General features: G+C 52.4%; 1 protein-coding gene across 4 annotated transcripts in view; it reads right to left on the reverse strand.

Annotated features, from left to right (window-relative positions):
- The window catches only part of ERGIC1 (endoplasmic reticulum-golgi intermediate compartment 1), a 103220-nt gene that overhangs the window by 24763 nt on the left and 51851 nt on the right, over positions 1 to 26606 (reverse strand). For 3 of the 4 annotated variants that reach the window (XR_007153215.1, XM_047863686.1, XM_047863796.1), the window contains 4 exons: positions 23415 to 23487; positions 12319 to 12413; positions 8813 to 8937; positions 230 to 334 (listed from right to left, as the gene is read on the reverse strand). Coding sequence is in view for 3 of the 4 variants with exons in the window: in XM_047863686.1 (XP_047719642.1) it covers positions 230 to 334; positions 8813 to 8937; positions 12319 to 12413; positions 23415 to 23487 (398 nt within the window). In the remaining variant the exon portion in view is untranslated. Of the gene's footprint in view, positions 1 to 229; positions 335 to 8812; positions 8938 to 12318; positions 12414 to 15372; positions 15666 to 23414; positions 23488 to 26606 lie in introns of those variants that run through there. The other variant, XM_047863873.1, reaches the window with a different exon arrangement.

A 26606-nucleotide genomic window follows, 5' to 3' on the forward strand; every position in this document is an offset into this window, starting at 1 on the left:
TCCAGGTCTCAACCCAAGGTTTCAAGCCCAGTGCACTGTCAATAAAACTCCAGTCGCACGCCCAGAAGGAATGATACAGAGGAGCTGTTTGACGGAGCAGAGACTCAGAGGAGGTGACCTCTCTACACGTCATCTCTCTGTGCCCAGAGAGGACAGAAGCCTCCGGGTGACACGGCTGCCTCGCTGTACGCCCAACCCAGTCATGTCACCTTGAGTGTGCCCTGCTCACCTGCAGTGTGTCCCCAAAGGAGAGCTTGTGGATGACATGGGTCATGTCCGGGTTCTGTGGCTGGGCTGTGGCACTGTGTGTAGACACGTGGAAGTTGCCTGGGACCTGGGGGGAGAGATACAGGTTTCAGGAGTGTTGTTGGCTGCCGCAGAGGGTGGGCTGCAGGTCTTCACTCTGGTGTCAGACAGATCTGGATTTGGATCCCAGCCTGGTCCAAGCCATGGGACTCTGAAGGAGCCACCGCCCTTCCCTGAGCCTCAGGTTCCTCATCCGTAGAATGGGCGCAGTAGCAGAAGCTACCCGAGGGGGCTGCTGGGATTATGGGAGGAGGAAATACATGTGAGGCATCCAGCTGGGCCCCTGGCACAGGCCAGAGCTCGAAATGGCAGCTGCCCACCAACTTCCTGGCTGTCGGCCCCATAGCAGGTTGAGGCCCACGGACCAACCGAACCTGCTCAAAATCCAAATCAACACCACCGTTCACCCCAATTTGCCCCATCACCTTAGGCTGGGGGATCCTTGAAGGCATGGCTGTGGTGGCCTCCTCTCCTCCCTGGGCCTTGAGGCCCTGGCAGAGCACAGCCCAGGAGAGGCACTGATATCCTGTGACAAGGACCTCCCTGGGTTCTGCTGGGCATCTCTGTTGCACTAAAAGGCCCCTCCTCCACCAAGCTACTCAGGCCAAGCCCTTGGGATCATCCTGGCCCCCTACCTTTCCCTCACACCTGGCCTCCTGCTCACCAGGAAAGTCTGTCAGCTCCAACCTCACGACATGTAGCACCTGACCTTCTCAAGCCTCCAGTGCTCCCCTGGGGCAGCTTCCTCACTGGGCCCCCAGCTTGCACCCTTGGCACCCACAGGCCCTCCCCCAACAACAGCCAGAGGGGTCCTTTTGAACCCTACCTGTGATCGTGTCACTCCTCTGCTCACAACCTCCTTTGTGTACTCCCTCTGGCCGGGAACGGCCTACCGTGGAGGTCCTACCTCGGTCCTTCGTACTTGTGACCCCTTCCTGGAACCCTCTTTGACATGGCTCTCCCCTCCCTGTTTTCCCTCAGGCCTCTGCTCGGGGAGCCCCCTGACCCCGATTCCCCAAACCCTTTGGCCTGCTAAAGCACTCAGCAGCACCTGCCACCGTATCTTTATCTCGTTCTATTCTGCTTCCTCACCGGGGAACGTAAGCTCCACGCTGGTAGGGAGTTGTGTCTGATTTGCTCTGCACTCCCCAGACCCTGGTAGATGCCCACTACATTAGGTACTGGATGAATGAACAAACCAAAGAAAGACATTAGTTCTTAAAATAGCATTTGTGGGGCACCTGGGTGACAGTTAAGTGTCTGACTCTTGATCTCGGCTCAGGTCATGATCTCACGGTTCATGAGATGCAGCCCCGCACCGGGCTCTGTGCTGATGGTGCAGAGCCTGCTTTGGATCCTGTCTCTCCTTCTCTCTGCCCCTCCCCCACTTGTGCTCGCCCGCTTGTGCTCTCTCGAGCGCGTTCTCTCTCTCAAAATAAATAAACATTGAAAAACTGTTCTAAATAAAAAGTAAATAAATTCTGGAAATAGCATTTTTGATTGTGACATCTGGTAATTTCTATTTTACAGAAAAGAAAACTAAGGCTCGGAACAGTGAAGACACTTGCTAAGAAACATGCCAAGAGCTGTGGTTTGAACTCAGGGATGCTGGCCTCCAGACTCTGCACACTGAAGCTGGACATGATACTCCCTCCCTCCATTTACCTCAGCAGCCCTGGGTTGATGGCCACACGCAGCCATCCTTTGGGACGTGCTGGTTTTGGGAAGACAGCCCAGACAAGAACCTGACCCTGGATGAGCCTCTGGCCTGTGGTGACACAGGTTTGGAACAGAAAATGAGACTGCGTGACCCACACCGGACCAGAGAGATGTAGACCATGGGGGCCGTGGGGAGGGCCCCCAACTCAGTTGGGAGTGTTCCGAGAGGGCTTCTCAGCAGAAAGGACCCTCTTGTGCTAAGGCTGTAAAAATGAGTCTGCAGTACTCGGGAAGAGGGGGAAAGGCATCAGAGCTGATGGGTCAGCATGACGAGTACGGAGGTCAGAAACTGCCCGGTTGGTGGGCACGTGTAAGGAACTAGAACGGTTCCTTACAGGGGTGGTAGTGGCAGAAAATAAAGAGGCATAAGAGGGAGATGGGGCCGTTCAGTAAAGGCCCCAAATGCCATGCTGCAAAACGCAGTGTATTTTATTCCAGTTCAACGAACTGCATCAGAGGAAGGAATATGGCTTAGAGCTTCCGGCTAAGCAGCAGTCCATCAAAGTCTGCTTGTTTGGTAAGCATGCCTGTTCTGAACACAGAGCTGTGGGCTGCTGATAGAAGTATTCCTGTCCTCACTAGGGCCTGGGCTTTGGACTCACCTGGAAGGTACCAGGCTGACAGGGAACGGCCTGGCCTCGGCTCACAGGTGAGGCTAGAACGGAGCCTGAGACGTGGGCCTCAGGGGCCCAATTACCCGTGGTAGAATAGCAGCTGAGCTCCACACTCCAGTCCAGCCCCACTTCTCAGCTGGGGCGCCTTGGGCAAGGTCAGTAACCTGTGTGCCTCAGTTTCCCCATCAGCAAGATGGAGACGCTAGCTGCAAAAGGTTACTGAGAGGATTAAACAAAGTGGGGAGTGCAAGGTCAATGGCAGCTGTTATTGGGCTGGGTTCCTAGCATGAACGTGTTCGTCATCAGAGCCAGGACAGAAGAACCCTCCTGGAAGACAGAAACACATGTACACAGGCAGGGCATGGGGAAAAGCCCACTGTATCTTAAAAAAATATGTTTAAACTTTATTTTTACTTATATAAATAATAAATTATACATTTATATTATACAAAAAGGCACATGATTGGGGGGCCTGGGTGGCTCAGTCAGTTAAGCATCCGACTTGGGCTCAGGACATGATCTCACAGTTCATGAGTTCGAGCCTCGTGTCGGGCTCTGTGCTGAAAGCTCAGAGCCCGGAGCCTTCTTCAGATTCTATGGCTCTCTCTCTCTCTCTCTCTCTGCCTCTCCCCCACTCTGTGTTTCTCTCTCTCAAAAATAAACAAAACATTAAAACAAAAATTAGAAGAAAAAAAAGGCACATGATCAAGTGAGGACTAAAGGTCCCGTTGTCTATCACCTCTGGAAGAAACCAAAAGCGTCCAGCACGTGTCCTTTGGCGTTCTTCCCTGAAGTGAGTGACACGGGGCCTCCGGTGGGCAGAGTTCAGAATGGGGTTTGGAGGCTGGGCCTCACGCTCCCAGAGTGAAGTGAGTCAAGGAGGCTGGCTCCCGCGCCATCTGCCACCCGCTGCCTCCCCCCGAGGCTGTGACTCAGTGACCCACTCCCCCTCCACAAGGAATCCATCACAGGTGGCTGACTCATGCCAGCACACGCTGGGCTGAAGAAAGAAACGACGACGCTTTTAGAGCCTGTGACTTAGGAACCTACGTCAGTGTCTCTGATAGATTTTAGAAGCATATAGATGGAGCCAGGCCCCAAACCCGGGCCCATCCTGCCCTCCTCCTGGGGGCTGGCTGATTAAGCGAGGAGTCTGGGCTGCTGGGAGCTGCCGGGGCAGCCTGGAACACTCGAACTCGGACATCTGACTGCTGGCCAACTTCCTGATGGACAGATAAGGAAGCCATGGGGCAAGTGTAAGCCTGATGCTGGGAGATAAAGGGGTGGGGGCCAGCTACTAACCTCACCCATCATCAGGGCACACCGTCACGCTGGCTTTCTTGTCTGAGCACTGCCTGACTGAGAGCTCCTAGGAGGCAGGAACCCTGAACACAGGCAGAGTGGGAGTCTCCACTCCCTGCAAGGGTATGAGGACAGAGGGTGGCCTGAGCCGTGACTGGAGTGAATGGACACCAGTGGTCACAGCTTGTGTGACCAAGATGCTGGCAAGAAGAAGCAACAGGGGGGCGCAGGGGGAGAGCAGGGGCCCGGCGCCAGGCTGCCTGGGTTCAAAACCTACTTAATCTCTTTGGCCTCCGTTTCCTCAGAGCTGCTGCAAGGAGTAAGTAGGTTAATACAGGAAAGGGCCAGGTAAGAACCCAATCGGTGGTAGCCATAAGGCAAGGGCCAGCTTCACACCTTCCTAGAATCCCTGGCCCTCGCCAGCCAGAGAAGAGCAATTTCTTGAATGCCATCCACGCACATTTTAGGAGCACACCTGCACCCAGGTGACAGTGGGTGCCAGCTGATGAGATCACGGATGCTCCCACTGATGGGAGATAAAGCAGGCCAGGGAAAGGGCACCGAGGCTTGTTCCCATCCCCACAGAGTTAAGTGCTTTGTATTTTATTAAAAAAAATTTTTTTTAAATGTTTATTCATTTTTGAGAGAGAGAGAGAGAAAGCGGGCAAGGGGCAGAAAGCGAGGGAGACACAGAATCTGAAGCAGGCTCTAGGCTCTGAGCTGTCAGCACAGAGCCTGACACGGGGCTCGAACCCATGAACCGTGAGATCACGACCTGAGCTGAAGTCGGACGCTTAACTGACTGAGCCACCCAGGCGCCCCAAATGCTTTGTATTTTAATTTGCTCATGTCTTACAATCTGTGAGGCCAATATTACTATCCCCATGTTACAGATGCGGAAACTGAGGCTTAGAGAGGCTAAACTGCCCAGAGTCATTCATTCAATCAGTGAGCACTGTAGCCAGGATTCTCGACCACAGATAGGTCTGACCCCAAAGAGCAAGTTCCACTCCCCACTCTGGGGGCCCCACCAAAGCCCATCTGAGGGGAGCTGACCACAGCCTGGGCGTGTTTGCTAAAGGGGGGGAGGAGGGTGCGGTGCTGAGCTATCTCCTGGGTGGTGTTTCTCCTGTGTCCATCCCGGGCTGGGTGCCAAAATGGCCCCTTCTCGTTCACCGTCTGGGGCATAAATATTTGTTTAAGCCAGGTGATCATAATACCCCTGAGGGGAGGCTCCCACAACCGGGACTGTGTGTGTGTGTGTTCATCCTCAACTGTCACCCCTCAGACAGGCCTCCCCTTACACCCCAATCTCAGTGGTTTCTCTCCCTTATTCTCCACCCTAACACCCTCTTCATTCTCTTCACGGCTGCTTTACCAAAACCGCAATTTGCTTGTTTGAGTGTTTACCTGTGGGGTGGCTACCACCCCATAATAGACCACAGTGCCATCAAGGTCAGGGACCATGATCGTTCCTTCTAGCACTGCATCCCAGTGCCAAGTGTGGAGCCAGGCACAAAGCACTCAATAGCATGATGTATGAATGAATCAGCAAGGGGCGGGACGCAATGGTCCAAAGAAGTCAAGAAGTGAAATGGGGGTCAGAGGAGAGGGAAGGAGGGACTCCCCGGAGGGACTCCCCGGAGGGACCCACGTCAACGAGGTCTGTGGAAGAGCAGCAGTTCTCCAGGCAGAGCAAGAGCCTAGGCCTACCACCAACTCGCCTATCTCCCTGCGTGCCCACACGCCCGCCCGCCCTCCCTCCTCTCCAAGGCCGCCTCTCCAGCCCGCTGCTCTCTCCCACGTCATTGGCGTCCCCTGCAGCTCCCAGGTCAGTCACCCCACCCACGCAGCACCGGCCCTTCCCCTTTGATCCATGTTCTCTTCTAGATTCTAGGGCCCGCCTAGGCCTGGTTCCCTCCTACCTGCCTGGCGGCTCCTTCTCCTACCTTTCATCACCCCCCTCATCTCCCCACTCCTCAACGCTGGAGTGTATCAGAAATCAGTCCTGAAACCACATTTGCATCAAGACTTTGGGTTCTTGCACTTTGGTGCCACAGGCCCTTTGCCAGTCCGGTGACACGTGTTTTAAATGTTTAAGATGTGTTGAATGTATCCAATACATAGGATTATGGAGGAAAGAAATGATGTGTAAGCAGTAATTAAAATACGAAAAAACATACTTAAATAGGCTTCTTTATTACCACAGCAAATAATAAGACCGGGTCACAGGTCAACTGATCACTCTGATTTCAAAGTAGTGATGAATGTAAATAGTATCTCAAAATTATCTGCAACTATTTTAATGTGATATAAACATCGGCAATTTATTGGTGACAGGTCACAGGTGCTGCTAAGGCTACTATGGTTTGTAGCCAACGTTCATCATAGGAGAAAATGCTGAATTTGAGTCAGAGCTTCATAAAAATCAACGTGTCATTTTTTTCCCCCATGCAAGTTCATAGACCCCTTGGATTCAGTCTACACTCCCTGGGGTGTCAGTGAACTCCAGGTTTGGAAAAATTTCTATACCTTCTCTCTGGATAGTTTAGCTTAGGCCAATAATCCGCAAACATTCGTGGCATTGGAATCCCCTGGAAGGCTCGTTATAACACAGATTAGGGGGGTCTGAAGCGGGGCCCAAAAATCTGCATTTCTAGTAAGTTCTGAGTTGGTACTGATGCTACTGGTCTGGGGGCCTACTCTGAGTAGCGCTGATGGAGACCTAGGACCCCAACATCATCTATTCACTGATGACCCCCCCACGTTTACATTCCGGCTCAGAACACTCTCCCGAACCCCAGAAACACACCTCCGATGTAGTATCTCTGGGAGGAATCCCAAATGAAACACATCCAGAATTGAACGACAGTTTCCCAGCCCTACTGCCCACAGAATCCATGCTTGCCCAGACTTCCATATCCAGAAAATGGGACCCTCTGCTTGTCCAGACAAAAACCTAAGAGGTTTCTTGGATTCCACTCTTGCCCTCACTACCCATATCCAACCGATCGGCAAGTCTCGTTGACTCCACATCCCTAATCTGGCCACTTCTCTCCAACTCCACTGCACACCCAGTGACCATGACCTCTGCTCTTGGCCCCTCCAGTGTGCTCCCTGCACAGCTATCACCATGAGCTTTCTAAAGTTTTGCAGTCCAACAGAACTTTCTCTGGTGATGAAAATGTTATGTAGCACTAATATGGTAGTCACTAGTCTCACGTGGCTATTAAGTACTTGAAATGTGACCAGTGAGACTGAAGGACTGAATATTTCACTTTATTTAATTTTAATGAATTCAAATTTACATAGCATCACGTGGCTAATGGCTACCATACTGGTATAGTCTAGGTCTTTATTTTTTTTTAACTTTTTGAGAGCACATACACACGTGCATGTGAGCAGAGGAGGGGCAAAGGGAGAGGGAGGGAGAGAGAGAAAGGGAGAGAGAGGGAATCTCAAGCAGTGGAGAGGAGAGGCCCCGAGACTACGTGGGGAGAGACAGGTCCAGTCACACCGGTGTCCCAGCCCAGCCTTGTAGCCACTCAGCGGAAATTGTGGGAAGGGAGGGCACATGCCCTGTCGAAAGGGGGAGCTCCAGATGTCTGTTGACAATGGGATGTGTCCCCAGTGTGGCTAGAGCCTCTGACTTTGAAAATCTGGAACTCTGGGCTCCCAGTCTTTAGCTATTAGCTCTGACGTGTTTGAATGCTATACAGGACAAACGTAACTTGTCTTTGGGTTGGGTGTGGCCAGTGAGCTTGCAATGTCTGATTCAGATGTCGGGGACCAGAGGAAGGGTGTTCTGAGCAAAGGCTACAAGAGGGCAAGCAGAAGCCAGGAATGGCCAATGGCTCAGTCTGGCTGGGACCGGGAATGGGAGTTATGGAACACGGGAGACAGCTGTGTGATCTTGGGCAAGACACTCAACCGCTCTGGGCGTCCGTTTCCTCATCTGTAAAATGGTGCCACCTCACAGAGCTATTTTTGCAAGGCTCCGCTGTGATTAATACATAAGAAGAGCTGAAAAGGGTGCAGCGTGTGTGGAGCCAAGGTTGCTGGCTCCCGCCAGGGTTCCCTCGTACTCCCAAATGCACTGTGCTCACATCCTCGACTCAGGATCTGAAGTTCCTGGTTCTAGCAACAAAACCACAGTAACACCTGAACGGTCCTTTGGGGGCCTACCAGCTGCTTTCAAATGCACCCCAATCACACTCCTCCCCTGCTTTATTCCTCGTCACATCGCCACCCACCAAAATGCTTTTCAGTTAGCGTGCTGTCTATATCCCCCTACTAGCATAGGAGCTCCGACAGCGCGGGAACTCTGCCCACCTACCCCGTTCCGTGCCACCTACTCAGAGTGGCCCCAGAGCTGACACAGAAGGTGTCCAATAAACGTTTTTCGAATGAATGTGTGATAGCTCATTTAATCCTCATGCAAACTTTGGGAGCTGGGTGGTATCGTTCTATTATTACCATCATCGTATCCTCACCCTAAAGACGTAAAAACAGGCTATGATGGGTGGAGTGACTCAGAGGGCGCTGCTTGGCCAAGAAGGGGTAGAGCCGGGATGCACACTCAGGGCTCAGGACTGCAAATCCCATGGTCTTCTTAACTGCCGCTCCCTTCCCCGGCGGGAGGAAGAGCAGCCCCTTCCTGAACCAGCCAGTGGGGGCTCCGTGCCTCTGGGAGCCTGGAACCCTCACCCAGAATCTCAGCAGGAAACACTGCCGGCCACCCTGATGCTTGTCAGTCCCTGGCTGGGGGGGGAGGCTGAATGAGCGCATAGCTCTGAACACCCGGATTCTGGGAGGAAGGGGACTGAAGGGATGGGGAGTGGGGAAAAGGGGCCCGTGCAGGGTCTCCGTACCTTGTTGATGCTGAACTGCCCCTCAAAGCGGCAGCCGGCCCCGTTGTTCAGTGGGATCTTCATCGAGTTGTCAATGTGCCCCACCTCATGCCTGCCCATCTCATCCTGTATGTCAAGTCCGACCACTGCAGGGGCCAAGGAGAGGAGAGAGTCACAAACACCCAGAGAAATGGGGATGGGGCCCAGCCCTTCATCCCTGGACCCCCTCCTCTCATCTACTCCATGGACAGGTGGGCCCTGGGCCTTCCAGGCACCCACAGCCTAGGGCCCAGAGCCACAGAGAGGAAGGCAGCCAGCAAGGCTGGACTGAAAGGGAGCAAGCCCACAAGGTCCCTGCCACTGCCTGAGGCTGCAAAGGAAGAGGGGAAGGTGGGGGGAGGTGGCAGCTAATGGGGTGAAAATGGATGATAACAATTAGACCTTCCTTGGGAATTATGAGGATCAAATAACATGTGTAGAAAATGCTTAGAACAGGGGCTGACGTATAGTAAACGGCAAGTGCTTAATGAACGTCAGCCCCTAATGGTTCTCAGTCTCTGGGTTTGTTGGGTAAGGTTTTAGGCAGGCATTCGTTCACTCATCATTCATTCATTCATTCATTCACACCTTTTTTTACCCAATGCCTATTCCTGCAGGCCCTGCCCTCCCGGAGCTTAGGTACTTTTCTGGGCTCCTCAGTACACTGAATGGGAAACTTGGGGCTTTGGAGTCCCGGTCTTTGACTCCAATGTGACTCTACCCGTGACTCAGCTTCCCAATCTGTAAAATGGGCAGGCCCATGCCAATTGCATCCTTTGAGATGGTTTAAGTGGCACGGCTTTGCAAACTATGAAAACACAGACATTTCCCTGAAAGAAGCACTGGAAAGGAGGTTATGACACAGAGAAAGAACTGGAAGCAGTTTTATGTGAGCCAACCCTACAAGGGAAAAATGGGAACAAATGTATCCCTCAGTGGTGGTGGGGAAGTGAGGGAGGGCCCATCCACAGAAGGAAAGATGATGTAGTCGTTAAAAATGACGCTCACAGGTCTGTAGTATGTGGGAAACGCTGATGCTGTAACGTTTGGTTTAAGAGAAATGCAAACAGGACTCGCGGCTCCACCCCTGGGAGCCTGTTGTCTAGATGCACACATGTCCAGACGTGTGTGCGAGGCTGCTCTGGGCAACTTGATTTGAAATTGTGACGAGTGGAGGCAACCCAGCTGCTTGTCAACAAGGGACTGGTCAATGGAACAGTCTCCTCTGGAATGTGGTGCAGCAGGTACGAGAACTGAGCTAAATCCATGTGTGGGGAGAGGCAGCTCAGAGCAGGGCAGTGACTAAGAGCTTGGGCTCTGGGGCTGCCACTGTCTGTGGTTCCTGGCCTTGCCCCTTACCAGCAGTGGGACCTCGAGCAAATCCCCTAGCCTTCCTGTGCCTCGGTTTCCTCCTCTATCCTAGGCTTGTGAGGATTTCGAAAATTAAAATAGTACTAGGTGCTAGACACCCTTCTAAGTGCTTTCTACATAGGAATGCACCATCCGAGCATCCCTGTGGGGAAGATAATATTAGCAGACCCATTCTATCCTGGGGGACACTAAGGCACAGAGAGGTTAAGTAACTTGCCTGGGATCGTACAGCTAAGAAACACTGGAGCGTGGATTAGAACCCACAGAGTTTCGATCCAGAGGCCACACCCTTTGGCCATTCCACTGGAGTACGTCTCATCTTAATGCACTAACACAGCCAAAGGATTCAGGACGGAGCCTGGTTTGGAGCAGGAGCAGAATCAATGGCAGCTGTGGTGATCATCTTACTAATATTATGAGTAACGTAAGAATAGCTCTAAGATATTAGCATAAAAAACAAGAAACCCCAGAAAGGTCCCACGCAGTTGGGTCCCAATTACATGAAAAGTAAAAAGAAAAAACAACACCTGCCACCTAAACATGATATGCGTTTGTAGACGGGGGGACAGACACACAAGGCAGGCACCCAAACACAGGGGTGGAGAAGGGGTCCCGGCTGCTAGCAGGGGCTTCCTCTGGGGTGGATGGCACACTAGGGAACACGGACTTCAACTTTTCTCTTTGTATGTTTCTGTATTTTGAACGTGATTTTTTTTAAGCCAAAAAAAAAATATTCCTGTTATTAGTTAGCAATAAAATATCACTTTTTAAAGCAGGATAGGAGATTGCACACACAGCGTGATCTCAGCCGTGTTTAGAAAGGCGCAGAAAGGAAGGCCAACGGGATGGGATGGCGTCAAATGTCAACTGACGCTGTCACTGGGGGTGGAATTATGGGCGATTTCTTCTCCCTGCTGCTCTGGATTTTCCAAAGGTACAATGATGAACATGCATTTTTTTTTTTTTAATAATAAAAATCTGTTCTCTTAAAGAACAGCCAGGGTGCGGAGCTCGAGTGTAAGATGCCTGGGTTCGGGTTATGGCCCCACAGAGAGGCAGCGCCCCGTGGGCTAGTGCAGCCCCAAGCTTAAGGTTGCCTGGCCCCTCCTGGGCCGCTGCCCGTAGCTGGGACGCAGCCTGGAACCACATCCCTTCCCTCCCCTACCCCACTGGTCCCAGTCCTCTGGCCTGACTAAGAATTTCCTTGTTCCAGAGACACGACCTACTCCTGACTGAGAAGCTGCCAGATGAATTATTTTTCTAAGGGAAAAAGAAAAAATAAAAATAAAACCGACCTATTTCAACAGGTTCCCTGGCTTGGGGCCCACTGTGGATTCAAAATTGTGATGTAATTCTCACCAAAAGCAATAACAGAACTGAATCTCTCCCTATCTCTGCCTGCGGACACACCCAGTGTTCTGTCCTTCAGGAGGAAGGGCGTGGGTGGGAGAAGGGCCTGCATCGGGTTATGTGCCAACCTGGGGCAAAGGGACACTAGACATCCCAGTCCAGGAAGGGACACCCAGTCCACTCAATAAGAAGTCTAGGGACCGGGTCATCAGACCCTCCCGGAAACCTCAGGCAACAGATAGCATTATAAACCCATTTTTATAGATGAGAAAACAAGCTCAGAGAAGTCATACCTCAGCCTGGGTCAGAGTTTTAGTGAGCAAAAGAGGTCCGAGGTCTCCTTGCTTTAAGATGCTTGAGAGGTTATATGACCCTGCCCCCACCCCCCACGGCACCCTACAGCCTCTTGCCAAGATATGGGTAATAACAGCCCGGCCCCCTTGCTATGGGGCAGGATAAACTGTGGTTGTCAGTCACATGCCACAGCTCCCCGTGAAATCCGGCTGAAAACATGGCTACCCTCCAGAGGTAACCCCCGTTAGCCATTTCGAGTACTTTGTATTCTACAAAACCTCCAAATTCAGGCACATTTGATTACATTCCGCACCCCCCCCACCCCCAAAAGGAACAAGGAGAACCTTATGCGACCTGCTATTTGCAGCCTGCCCTGTTTGCTGACTTGTTCCGGTTATCTTGTCATCTCTGCACACTCAGCTCTGCCTAACAGAGGGGCCTTGCTGGAGCAGAGGGCTGTTGGGAATACTCACATTCGCAGTGCAAATTGGGTAAACTGATGTTCAGGCTGACGTCAATTTTGCCCCCGCTGTCCTTGTCCGGGTCATCGACATAGAGCTCATTCACGCTAAGGGAGACAAGTACAGAAGCCTTCACTGAGAGGGGGCACCCATCACAGATGCCGGGGACAGCCAGGAGCCATTTCCCTTGGTGACCACTGCTCAACACCCATCTAGGGGAAGCCTATCTGCTCAGGCACAGGGGAGCAGGGCTCCCATCTTGAGGGCCCCTCCAAACACTGGCCTTACCACTCAGAGGGAGGGGGCTGGGGTGGTGATAACGGGCACGGCTTTTGGCGTTAGACAGATTCAAATTCCAATCCCAGCCCTGCCATTTTCTATGTGAGCTCGGCAGAGCCCGTCTTCGAGTGGGATATCACCACCTACCGTGAATGGGGTGGTCTGAACACCTGAGTGAAAAATGGGAGTCTTATTAGGCCGCAGGGCCTGGTACCTCCAGGCATATGGTACCCTAGTCCCTACTCTCTGGAGCCATCTCCCACTCAGCTGGGAAGTGGGGATTCCCTGGGCGCTCACCCTCGATGCTCAGCCCTCACAAAGCCCTGGAGCGAACACCAGGTCCAAGATGCAACTAGACGTGACTAGTTTGTTAGTGGCCTGTGGCTGCAGCATAAATTATCACAAAGCTGATGGCTTAAAACGAGTCACGTTTATTATCACCTTGCACTTCTGGAGGTCCACAGTATAAAACAGGTCTGTGGGGCCGTACTCCTTCTGGAGGCTCTACGGGAGAATCCTTCTAGAGGCTGCCTAAGTTCATAGCCTCTCCTCCACCTTCACACCCAGTAGAACCACACAGCATCTTCACTCCTCTCTGGCCTCCTAACTCCCTCCTACAGCACCTCTGGTCATTTCATCTCGCCCACCAGATAACTCAGGGCCATCTCCCCGGCCCAAGAGACTCGACACAATCACATTTGTAAAGTTCCTCTGGCCACGTAAGGTCACACGTTCACAGGTTTCAGGTCTTTGTGAAGAGAGGCACAGTTTGGGGGCAGGGGGCCCCATGGACAGTCATGCCACCTTGCTATCTGGGACAAGGGTGCCACAACAGGACCTGTCAGCAACATGAATTTATTCAACAAATACTTTTCGAGTGCCTGCTACCTGCCAGGCACTAGAGACAGTGGGTAACGCAGTCAGACATGGTCTCTGTCTTCATCAACCTTAGAGACACCACTCGCCTCCTTAAAAAATACCTTCCATCATGGAACTGGAGAGTGTGATGCTAAGTGAAATAAGCCATACAGAGAAAGACAGATACCATATGGTTTCACTCTTATGTGGATCTTGAGAAACTTAACAGAAACCCGTGGGGGAGGGGAAGGAAAAAAAAAAAGAGGTTAGAGTGGGAGAGAGCCAAAGCATAAGAGACTGTTAAAAACTGAGAACAAACTGAGGGTTGATGGGGGGTGGGAGGGAGGGGAGGGTGGGTGATGGATACTGAGGAGGGCACCTGTTGGGATGAGCACTGGGTGTTGTATGGAAACCAATTTGACAATAAATTTCATATATTGAAAAAAAATACCTTCCACCAACTATGATTATTGCTTGGTTGGAAAGTTGTGGGGTGACAAGGGAGGGATAACAGGACAAGTGACCTCTGGGGAGAATGGGCCAGAAGGACTTCTCGGAGGAGATGGGAGCGGAGGCCTGAAGGAGGAGGAGGCTGCCCCAGCAAAGAGGTGGGGGTGGGGGAGGGGAGGATCTTTGGGACAGAGTGTGCAGAGGCCTGGAAGTAGCTATTTTGGGGAACTGAGGAAAGGTCACTGTGGCTGCAGCGTAGAGCGAAGGGAAGTGGGCTGTGTGATGCAGCTGGAGAATGGGCAGGGGCTGTGTCAGGGAGGCCCGGAGGCCCTGGTAAGGCCTTCACACTCCATCCAGACAGAGTGCAGCCTCATGGTCAGTCTTGCCCTTTAACAGGCTTCCTCTGCAAGGAAGACTGACCGGAGGGGCCACTGTGCACTGGGGAAACCACACAGAAGGCAAGGGATGGCCTGGATTGGGTGTGTTGTGGGAGGGGGGCGCGGGAGGGAGGGATGCCAGATATGTCAGCTATGGGCTGTGGGGGGCTCAATGGAGGCATGCAGGCAGACCGCCATGTGTCTTTCTGGAAACATTTGTTGGGCTGGGAGCTCCTGGAAGAAAAGCAGTGAGGAGGGAAAGGCACTGAGTTGCAAACGGCTGTGCTGAGCTCGAAGTGTCATAGAGGCATCTTTGAAGAGCCGCTGAGTGGACGCCGGGTGGCCGTGTCTGAAGGCCACTTCTGATTCCCAGAGCACTTCCCAAGGGGAGAGGGGACCGAATCTAAAGGCTCGGCCCAGTGGGCAGGTATGGGGGCAGTGCTTGAAGTGGCTGGGCTGTGGCTACTGAAAGCATTAACTAGGGTCCAGTCCATAGGCTGTAAATAAAGGCTTGCAGCTCTAAGCAATTAGACTCTAAGAAAGCCTTGTACATGGCCACATCTCTGGGAAAGAATGAGTCAGGCCAGGGCAAGGGCATTTTGTTTTCACTCAGAGCCTGTCTTTATGCCCCTAGCCCTTAATATGATGTAGCTGGTGCTCAATTAAGAAACAGTGGGGTCCAGGGGCACCTGGGTGGCTCAGTCGGTTAAGCCTCCGACTCTTGGTTTCAGCTTAGGTCATGATCTCACAGTGTGTGGGGCCAAGCCCCACATGGGATCCAGAGCCTTCTTGGGATTCTCTCCCTCCCTGCCTCTGCCCCTCTCCCCTGCTCGCTCGTTCGCTCTCTCTCTCTCTCTCTCTCTCTCTCTCTCAAAATAAATAAATAAACTTAAAAATAGTGGGCTCCCGTCGTGAGATTGAGCCTCACATCAGGCTCGGTGCTGCTTGGGATTCTTTCCCTCCTCTCTCTCTCCGCTCCTCCCCCACTGGTGCACATGCACACATTTATGCATTCACACATGCATGCTCTCTCTCTCAAAATTAACAAACTTAAAAAAAAAATACGTAGGAAAAAAAAGAAACAGTGGGCTCAAAAAGTCACCTGGGGCTTGTTTCCTTGCAGGGGTCACAAGGATGCTCCTGAAGACAAGAGACTGACAGATGTGGCTTGGCCTTCAGACTGTTGGGCCTCCAGCCCATGAAGTCCGGAAAATCCCAACTGGGCCTATATGCATTCATGTTATTCCCATCTGATCCTGTGAAAATGTCCTGATCCCCATTTTACAATCAGGAAACTGAGGCTCAGAGAGGTTGAGTGCCCTCTCCAAAGTCACACAGCAGGAAATAGCAGAGCTAAAATCCCACCTAGGTCTGCATTCGGCCTGAGCCCCAGACTTTCTAGGGCTCATGCTGTCTCCCCTCCCTCCCGCCCTCAACATCTAGGATCAAGGGAGGAAATGGGGGAGGAGGGCAGGCCCTCTGAGGCCACACACAGGGTGTGGGGAAGAGAGACAGGGGCTTGTACTTGGCAGGCTCATAGTGTTGGCCCCCATCGGAGAACAAAGAGAACAAATTAGCCAGGGGGAAAGGAGCAAGCAGGACCACAGGAGGGTATGCTGGGGGATGGACATCTCCACAGCCAAAAGGGCTCCTCCTCGGCCTTTAGCACCCAACTTCTACCCCAGCCCTGATGTGCAACTCCAGAAGGTTGTTGAGTAATGACACGACTGGGTGATTAACAGAATGGTCACCGAGGGAGAGGGAGAGCCCCCGGCTTCCTTTCCCAAACTAGTGAGACTCTTCCTTGTAGCTACTCACCTTTCCCACCTCGGAGGTGGGGCCTCAGCACATCACCGGCGGATTGTGGGATGATGTTATCCCCTGGCAATCCTCTGGAGGTGACCTCAGTGCACAGAGAGGTGAATGCCAGGTGTGGCACCAAGGTGAGCTCACCCTCGAGGCCCCAGGGGGCCTCTCCTAGCCCATGGAGCCCAGGCTCTCCAGTGCCACCTAGCATAAAGGGGCTGAGCTGCTGGGGAGGGGTGGAAAGCCCACTGGCCTGCAGAGCGTAGGCCAGTCTGGTTATGTAAGGCCAGAACTGGCTGTTCCCAGTGCATTCCTGAAGGGCCCCAGGCTGCAAGATAAACGAAGTTCAATCACCTGTGCCGCCTGCCCAAGGAGGCCAAGAGATCCACCTTCGGAATCCAAAGCGGAATGTTCCAGGGCTGCTGGCGTCCTCCTACCCCCAGCCAGCACTGCAAGCCCTCCTTTAGCCTGCCACCCGCAGACGCCTGCCAAGGCTAGCTAAACTGGCTGGGGCTGAACTGATTTTAAAAGGTGAACGGACAGCCAGAAATCAGCCCACCTGAAGGGACAATACAAGCTTTTTTGTGGATTTACTGCTATCTGGAGACTCTTGGGCCTGATTCCTCCTGTCACTAGCAAGGGCGATGAGAAGACTCATGGGGCAGTGGCAGATACATGTAGGCTCACCTCCTGCCACTAAGAAGCTGGGGGGGAGGGGGGACCTGGAACAAGTTACTTCACCTCTCTGAGCCCCGGTTTCCTTAACTGCAAAACTGGGGAAGTTTTCTATGAAGTTTGAAGACAGTCAAAATTAATCTACGGCAATAAGTCACACTAGTGGTGGTGGCAGGAGGTACTGACTGGGAGGGGGCACGAAGGAACCTTCCAGTGGCGGAGATGTGTTGTCTTGATGAGGTGATGGTGACACGGGTATAAGCAGAGGCAAGCATTCATCAAGTCTCACCTTTAAGATTTATGCGCTTGGCTATTTGTAAGTTATAGATACGTCTTGAAAAGAAGGAAAGAAAACCAGGAGGGAGGGGAGGGGGAAGAGGAAGAAAGAAGGGAGACAGAACAAAAGAGGGGTCAGGATTCGGGCTGCTTCCCAGGGGTGTGAGCGATAAAGCTGCAGGCTCCCCAGGGCAGGGGGGTGTATGTTCCTCACCAATCTGAGGGCCTGGCTCGGGCCCTTCTTGGTAAAGAGCATAAGGCATCGTGATGCCAGTCCAGACTCTCAGTGTTCAAATCCTAGCTCTAGCACCTACGAGCTGACTGACCTTATAATGCAGGGGGTGTTGCCTCTACCAGCCTCGGTTTCCCCACACATAAAACAGGGGCGGTCACAGGTACGGCACAGTAAGTGTCTGCTGCTTTTACTGTTCTTATAATTATCAGTGTTTACAGAGTTGGTAGCAACAGGCATTCACCTCACAGCACTGTGGCAAGGATTACTGAGGGGCCCACAGCTGGTGCATTACATCGAGAATATGCCGATTATGACCTGCTGAACGAGGGGGCACAAGCCACCCACACAGGGCGGCCAGGTAGCTCCCTCAGCATCCGAGCTCCCACTTTGGGGAAGTGAAACCCACAGGGTCGTTTTGATGGAAGGCACAGTTTCGATACACCCACACAAAGGAAGAAAGAGTCCTGAGATTTATTACTTACAGATCCCAGGAGTGTGTGTGTGTGTGTGTGTGTGTGTGTGTGTGTGCGCGTGCGCGTGCGTGCGCGCACGCGTGCAGGGAGCCAGGGGAGGGCAGGAGCCAGCGGGAGAGAGAGAACAGGGTAGCAAGCACTTATTCCTTATGATGGGGCAGAGGTCACTAACTCTCCTCCGGCTTCACTCTTCAGTAGCTATTTTGAAAGATGCCCCAGGCAAAATAAAGGCGGGAACTCATGGCGGGCATCCTGAACTCAAGTCCTTATCTTAGTGTCCAGACTCTGGGTGTGAGGAGGGTTATCACACTGTAAAATGCCTAGGCAGCAACTCAGAAAAACAAAGTTCGTTCTCCTCAGAGCTGCTTTTCTTGTCATAGGGATTAAATGTGTTCATGGACGTAAGGTGCTAGCACAGCCCCTGGTATATTCTAAGGCCCGCATAAAAAAAAGGTGGCCCTGCTTATAACGAATCGAAGATGTCCCAGCTCTAAGCAGCTGGCTGGTGCCAGGCACGACGCCAGAGACTTTCACATGTAGTATCTCATGTAATACCCACAGCAGGAAGATGTTTAGTAGGGTCACTGTTCTCTTCTCACAAGGATGAAACCGGGCTCAGAGCAAGACAGATAAAAGACTGGCCAAGATCACATGGCCAGGAAGAGGAAGAGGAAGAGGCAGAGGCAGGATCTGAACCTGGAGCCATGGAAGCCCAGAGCCATGCTCTCTCCACCGCGTTAAGATGGATGGGGCAAGGAATCAATGAAAACCTGAGGGAGGGACAAGTGTCCCCCAAGGAGACCTGTGATGCAGGTGTCATCATCTTTCCGATAATCTGCAGGTGCCCATCCCAACTGCACCCATGGCCCAAGTGCCCACAGGGCAAGCAGGTGTAAAGGGTCCATCCCCTTTGTGCCCTACAAGCCTCCCTCTGCCACCTCCCCCTGCCACGCCCTGGTGGGTTGCTGCATCTGACCTCCCGACTGACCGGGACGAGGGCTCCCTGAGCCAGGAGCACAGAGCACGAGATCACCACCCCTGCAGAATGAACGGGGGGAGGTACCAATGTGTGCTGATGGAGGAGAGGGGGGCACATTCCAGTCGGGGGACACCAGACAGCGTCAGGGAGTTGGCTGGATTGCGTGGGGGTCAGTAAGCAGTGGCCATGTAGGGAGAGGAAGAGAGGGACTGGGGAGGTACGGGTGGGGGGGAGCGTAGGTGGAATGTAACGAAGGGCCCTGAAACTCTAGGCTGAGGCGTGAGTCTGATGACATCTATGGAAAACAATTTTATTTGCTTTTAGAAGAGCACTTGAATAGTTCAGATTCCTGCCCAAAGTCGCTGACCTCTGTGCTTAATAATTTGATTTAATGGAAACTTACACAGCAGTGAGGCCCACAGCAAGGGCTTGCGGTGGAAGGGGAGGGATGGAAGTTATGCAAGCAATGTCCCCAGGACCTTGTTTTAAATCCCTACCCTCCAGGTATAAGTAAGTGCATCTATTCCCTACCAGGTGGAGGGCCAAAACCACCCCTTCTCGGCCACCAAGTCCTGCCCACACCCTCCTCTCTACAGCTATTGTCCAGTCTGGCCTCCAGGGTCGTCCTGCCCCAAGTTCATCTTCACAAGAACGGACCTCGCTGCAGCGTGAAGCCAGTCCAGTCGTTCCATGCTCGGACGCCTTCCGGCCTGTCCTTCATGAGACGACCCTGGGTCTCTCACCGGGCCCTAGCTCACAACCCAGGCCTCAGAGTGGGTGACCGGGCTCGGAGGGAGACATCCAGGCATCCTTCCTGGTTGAGCTACCGGCTTCCCCACTGGGGGCCTGCTATGGAGCATCTGAGGACACAGTTCAAGGTAACCACCCAGTTCCCGCTAGGCGGGCAATGGCTTCCTGGAGTTCCAACTGCCTGCTTGGCCACTTCACCCTGGAAGGGTGTATCCAAATGTTCAGGTCAACTCTTCTGACCAAAGAGCAGCAGCTCCCATGCCCCTGGGGGCCCAGAATGCTCTGGGCAGAAAAGCGTGGTATGACAGGGCAGGAGTGCAGAGGCTTTGACTGGAGTGGCCCCACCACTTACTAACCTCATTGTGGCTTTCGCCTCCTGGTGTCTCAGTTTTCCCAGCCGTAAAGTGGGGCTAAGATTACCCGCAGAACCCACCTCAAGGGGTTCTGTGTTGACGACATGAGACGATCACCGTAAAGTGCGAACCTAGGTGGCTGGCTGGCTGGCTGGGTATGTGGTTGCCTAGTATAAATCGTAACTGGAAAGTAGAATACATTGTATCGTACTGTAAATTATCAGTGGAGAGTTCCAGCTACTACATTTTCTTCTTACAGATCCTCATCAGGTTAATAAGTAAAAGCAGCCAAGCCTGGGAAGTCATAGACTGGAATGTGTTTTAGCCACGTTCTCTGAGCAAGGGGGGGGTCTGCTCCCCTGGAAATGTGAAGCCACACAGCACCCCCTATGGGGCCACTTTCCCAAGGATAATTAATGGCCTGTCTAAAGCCCAGGTTAGAGTCCAACCACCCAAACAAACAGGCCTCCTTCCCTACCGGGCTGGGCCAGAATAGTGTCTTATGTCACTCACTGATAACCACGGGTCAGGGTTGGCGCAATGTGGATCCCACCAGCAGTGACCTCATTTCCTTGGGATACAATCTCATGATGGGGGGTGTGGGGGGTTGACCCACTGTGGTCACAAACCTGCCAGGGAGGGCCCGACATCCATTACAGAAGACCTGGGACCTTCATGTGTTCCCAAACTGGCAGGCCTTCCCAGGGGTCAGAGAAACTTCTGATAGAAGGAAGAAAGACCAGGAACGATGCATTTACCTCTGGATTCTTCGCTGAAGTCCTCAGTCCTCACCCATACAGACTCCTTTTGGGCAACTCCTGCACCGTGGTCACACGGCAGCAGGGGGAGAGGGGCGTCAGGGCCACTGCATCATCACAGATGGAGCTTCTGGCCCCTGGGCTACCGATGGGTTTCTCTTCTCATTCCCGCCTCCCTCCCTCCTTCCGGCCACTCACACAGCAAATGGGGAAGAGCTCAGCACGGGCCAGACAAATGGCAAACACACCATGCATGGCCCTCGTAGTCTGATTACCCCACTCACCCCTCATCTTTCTTCCTCTCCAGGGAGGTGCTGGGACCAGAGTGTCCAGGATGCCCCCAGGGGTCAGGAAGGGAAAACCCTGGAACAGGGTAGAAGGCAGAGCGGCGGGAACATACTGTGCTCTTCGGAAAGGAGGGAGCCCTGTCCTGGGTAATGGAACAAGCTGTCCAAGCTCACCTGAGTGGCTCTTCACACAGCAGGTGGCACACGACCTGCTCCAGTCACAACTCACCTGTCGGGGGGCCCATTGCCTCACCATGGGCTGAGCTGACAACGGCTTAATAAGCTGCCCTTCACAATGTCAGCAGGAGGCGAGGGAGGCTGCTCTGAGCTCAAGGGAGGGGACAAGAAAATTAACATTCGTGGAGTGCTTATTACATGCCAGGTGCTGAGGGTGGCCTCACAACCTTTTTAGCATTAGATGGGGAATAAATGTGAAGTGAATAAATGTAGCATGAAGAACTACAGATCCATATTAAAGTACATCAGGTGTGGCATTAAGTACCTTTCTGGTAAACAACCTTGTTTAAACCTCACAAATATCACACACCTTCTCTGTTTCCTGCTCTGCTTTTTTTTCTTCAGAGTCTTTTTCACTAATTCATGTACGTTCTAGCTTTGCTTGCTTGTTGATGGTCTGTGCTCACTGTTGGCTTTTTCAACTCCTCTGAGCAGGGGACCACTCAGCAAGGAAGGAGGCAGACCTGGTTTCTGACTTCTGGGAGCTCAGGACCAAGAATGAGGCCCATGAATACACAACAGTGTACAGGACCTACCCCAGCTTGGTCCTACCTACTTCATATTCTACTCTCTCCAGTTGCTCACTTTGCTCCAGCCACACTAGCTCTTTATCTGCTCTGCACATACACCAGGTAATTCCTGCCTCAGGGCCTTTGCACTTCTCAGTGGCTCTGTCCAGAATATATAAAGTCTCCCTAGTCCCTGGGACACAGCTAGGGCTCCCTCCTTGCTGTCACACATGTACCCCACTCACCTTGCTGAGAACACGAGGAACCTGAACAGCAGCCCCCCTTCCCAGGGAAGGGGGTGCAGCCTGGAGAGACCAGCAGGTACATGGCACACAGTAGCTCTCAATCTCTTGCTGCTGTCCCTGTTTCTAATTCCAACTCAGGTGACCCCTGAGACATCCAGTGGCCCAAATTTACACAGAGCCACCCCCCATTAGGAGCTGAGTGGGGCAAAGAACATTCTCTGACCCCTGCGTGGTCAGGAGGTCATGTCTTAGGAAGCAGACAAGCCTCCCCAGACCTACAAGCTTTGACTCTAATGCACCCTCTCGTTTGGCCAGCGATACTGAGAGCCAGAGAGTTTGGAAACCTGTCCAGGGTCACACAGCAAAGTGGCAATCGAGCAGGAGGACCTGGCCCTGGGTCTCCCAATGCCTTGTCCAGAGGTCTTTCTACCACTCCGTGAGACCCTCTGGGCTCTGGTGCCATCAGGGTTAAAAACAGGATCAGAGGGACAGGGAAGGCAAACTCCCCCATACCAGTGTAGGCTACAACCAGAAATTAGTTGGCCAGAGGGTGATGGTAGGAAACAGACAAGACTGAGATGTCTGTGGATGCAGGACACTGGTGGGCCTTGGGAGCCCCCTCCTAACTATACGACCCTGGGCAAATCCCTTCACCTCTCAGAGCTATCTGAGGATTAAAGGTGGTAACACTTACATAGCTACAACGCCCGTCTTGGGCTAAGCAACTATGTTTTTAGTTTCCTATTGTCTTGTGGCCGAGAGGGAGGCAAAGGAAACCAAGAAATTCCATGAGCAAAAAAGAAAATTCCAGTGTTGAACAGGGGAGTGGGTGGCCAGGGCCCAGCCCCGTGATGACTTTCTGGGTTGTAAACACAGGAACGAAGAGCCTTGGAAGCCCTGAGCCAGTGGCCAAGGCAGGAAGCTCTGGGGTCTGATTCCACCTCAGGGCGGCCGCTGGGCTGTGACTGAATAATTCCAATGGCATTCTGTGTTACACATACCCCACAGCATTTACTAGGTTATCCGGGCAACGGATGATGCTAGAAATTGGGGATCGATTCACAATGCGTCAATCGCTGCCAGGAAGCCCACACGGATTCCTCACTAAGTGTGGGCCTGAGAACAGGGAAGGGGGCTCAGTTGAGGGGGGCTGGGCTCTGATGTCAGCAACCCCACCCCCCTCGGGTAGGAAGCGGCACCGTTTCTCTGAACTCCTCCAGCTTTAACATCAAATGACCCTATGATGATTCAGAGGGAAAAAAGTCCACTGGCCAAACAAAGGGACAGCAGAGATGGGCAAATGATTCCTGTCATCTGCGGACCCAGGAAGCCCCCCCACAGAACGGAACCTAGATTTTCTCTTCAGCTTCAACAAAGCAATGTTTGCTTTTGCTCTAACTTCAAAACCCTTTTAAGAAACAGAGGAGTGATGGACGCCATGGGCTTGGAAATGAGAGAGTTAGAAGGTTCAGAGGTCTTGCTTCTTTTTAAAGCCCCTGTCTCCTCTCTTCTGGGGTCCCAGAAAGCTCTGGAATGTCCCCTGTGGGGGAATGGAACTTACACTTCTGTCGTTATGAATCCGGTGAGCTCCGAGAGGAAGAGGAAGAGGATGAAGAGGCAGCAGCAGATAGAGACTGGAAGGAACAATACAGAGACACACAATTAAGGGTGGAGGGCACAGGCTGGGGGGGTGGGTGGGCTGGCCCCTCCTCCCTCCCTCTCCCCTCCCATTCCCATCCCTCTCCTCTCCACCCCTGGCCTCCAAGGAAAGCTGCTTAGAGGGAGGGGGAAAGAAGCCCCACCAACCGTCCAAAGCCCCTTCTTAGTCTAAGCAGCCCTGCTCCCGGAGGACTTCCTTTGGTACTGATGTGACCTTCCCATAGAGACTGACCCCCTATGTAGGCAGGTCCTCCAGGGGGCCAGACTGACTTCATTCCACAAGAGCATATTAATGCAGAGGTCAGTCAAAAATAGAGGTTGCATGGGGCGCCCGGGTGGCTCAGTGGGTTGAGCGTCTGACTTCGGCTCAGGTCATGATCTCACGGTTTGTGGGTTCGAGCCCCGCACTGGGCTCGCTGCTGTCAGCATAGTACCTGCTTCAGGTCCTCTGCCCCTTTCCCATGCTCTCTCTCTCTCAAAAATAAATAAATAAGCATTAAAAAACACAGAGGCTGCAAACTGGTGGCCCACAAATGTGTTCTGTTCAGCTCCAGTGATGTGTATTTCAAAATCTGGAGTTGACACTGAACAATCTGATTGCACATCAAAGTCCAGAACACTCAGGCCCTGGTTCCCAATGGGGTCTGAGGCTCACCAGTTTGCCCCAGGCCCTACCACCCCCTCTTGAGTCCCTGATTCCAAGGCCGAGGCCAACGGTCTGTCGCCATTTATCACCACCCCCAGTGGTACCATCAACGGCGTGCCCATGTCCTCATCAGAGGTCAGAAAGTGAGGAGACTGAACACTTCAAGAAAAGGGAAAATTCTTTATGGAAGGAATTCTTCTATAAAAGTCTGAAATGGAGAGAGTGGAAGAGAGTTCCAGAGTTGGCCCATGTCACTCATATTTATCTGGTCAACGGCCCCTGCCAGGGTGGAAATCTGTGACCCCTGGGGCCACTCCCAGGGACAATATATAACAAGTGGCCCGGATCTGGCCTTGAACTCCAGCCCCAGCTCCTGATACTCCCCCAACATCTGACCACTCAACCACACTGAGCCACGTGCTGTTCTGTAAATATGTGTCTTATTTCTGTTCCTTTGTTCCTGTGGTTCCTGTCGGGAACGTCCTTCCCATCTTCTCTCCTCCTCCCTCTCCTCCCCCTCCTCCTCGTCATCCTCTCTGTGAAGTGAACTCCTCTCTATGCTCCCAGGCCGAGGTCCAGCTCAAAAGTCCCTCCTGGTAGGAGGCTCTTCATCCCCAGATGTGGAGCTGGTCACTCTTTCCTCTGTTCCCAGCCTCTATTCTCACACTTGCCACATTTTACCGGCTCTTTGTGGCTGTTTCTCTCACTACACTGATATCCCTGAAGGCAGAAACTCCACAGCTCCAGTGCCTGGCCTGGGGCTTGGCATACAGGAGGGAATAATAGGCAGGGAATACCCAAGAGCAGAGAGTGAGCATTGAGCACGCCTCACCTGGGCTTATCACAGAGGCATGCAGTGGGCAAGGGTTTGCAAAATATGCCCACTGCTCACCTGCTACGGGTCTCTGGCTAAGTTACTTACCTCTCCCTGCCTCAGTTTCCTCATCTGTAAAATGGCAACAGGCCTTATGGAGCTTCTCTGAGAATTTCCACAACAGAGAAACTGGGCTTGTCATAGTACCTGGCGGGTAATAAAGGCTCAAGCATTCGCTCATTATTAGGACTTTCATCAGGGAGTCCTTGGAGGAGTTGGTGATTTGGGGAAGGTGACTGACTGACAAATGGGGTGACCCCTAGTTTCCTGCAAAGAAAAAAAAGTTCCTGGTCCCACTTGCTGATTCTCCTACATTCTTGATGGTTTGCTCCTGGACTGGCTGAGCAACTGTGATAAACACTGAAACCAGTCATTATCTATCTATCTATCTATCTATCTATCTATCTATCTATCTATCTATCTATCTATCATCTATCTATCCATCCATCTATCCATCTTAAAATGCAAAAAGATGACTTCTAAGTAAAGAAGGAAGGGAACAAATGTTTGCTGGGCCACTACCATGCACCCTGCTGTGGGAGTGTCACCAGCTACTGTGTCACCTCACACTCCCGCCTGACGGGGGCACGCACCCTTGCGCAGCAGGTAGAAATGGAGGCTCAGAGAGGAAGAGACTCGCCTGGGAAGGTGGGTGGGGAGACAGGCCTGGATCCTATGAATTCTACAGACAATGCCCTAAGAAAAGAAACCCCAAGATCTAGGACTCCAAGTGAAGAACAAGACAGGGACATCCCCACAGTCCCTACACCTCTAAAACCAGACCAACATATGGGATCCTAGAATGACTCCCCAATTCTTCAAACACTAAAAGAACTATATAGGGCAGTATTAAAGGGTTTTACTTTTTTTGTTTCTTTTCAGAAGAGGTAACACATGCACGTGATGAGAAAAATCCTGCAGCTGCATAAAAAGGTATAGTGTGTCAAGTCCCTTTCTCGCTCCTGATCTGCAGCCCCCTGCCCTAAGGTATCAGTGTTACCGTCTTGCGTCCTTCCACAGCACTGAAACATATATGCACAATTCCTTTCTTTCTCTAAGCCAACTGCAGCATAAGCTATATACATCCTTTTCAACCATGCTTTGCTCTCTCAGCAGCCTATGTCTGAAATACATGCCACATCAGTTTACAGGAGTGGCCATGTTTGCTTGCTTGCTTTTGTGGCATAGAAACTCATTTCAAATGTCTTCTCCAGCTGTTGGAAAAAATCCACTGCACTCCTGCAGCCACCAATCCCAACTTCCCGGCTTATATCCTTCCCTTTCTCACCTGCAGACTGCAGCTATGATAACTGATCAAGAATCCCACTACCAGGCAGAACACCCTTCACCTGGAATCTTCCTAAACAGTATCACATAGGACCCATGTTTCAGAGTCATTTTCATCCCCCTCACACCTCTCTCAAGCCCCAGCAACCCATCGCATGCTGTCATGGACAGGCACAAAATAGGGAGGCGTTTCTGAAGGTCAATGCTGACTTAGACCAATCCAGGCCTTCTAACTTCCTTCCTTGCCCTAAGCCTGCAAAAGGGCCCCAACGCTCTAACTCTGTCCA

This window comes from Prionailurus viverrinus, chromosome A1 (assembly GCF_022837055.1).
Source record: "Prionailurus viverrinus isolate Anna chromosome A1, UM_Priviv_1.0, whole genome shotgun sequence".
In the NCBI taxonomy this organism is placed as follows: Eukaryota; Metazoa; Chordata; class Mammalia; order Carnivora; family Felidae; genus Prionailurus; species Prionailurus viverrinus.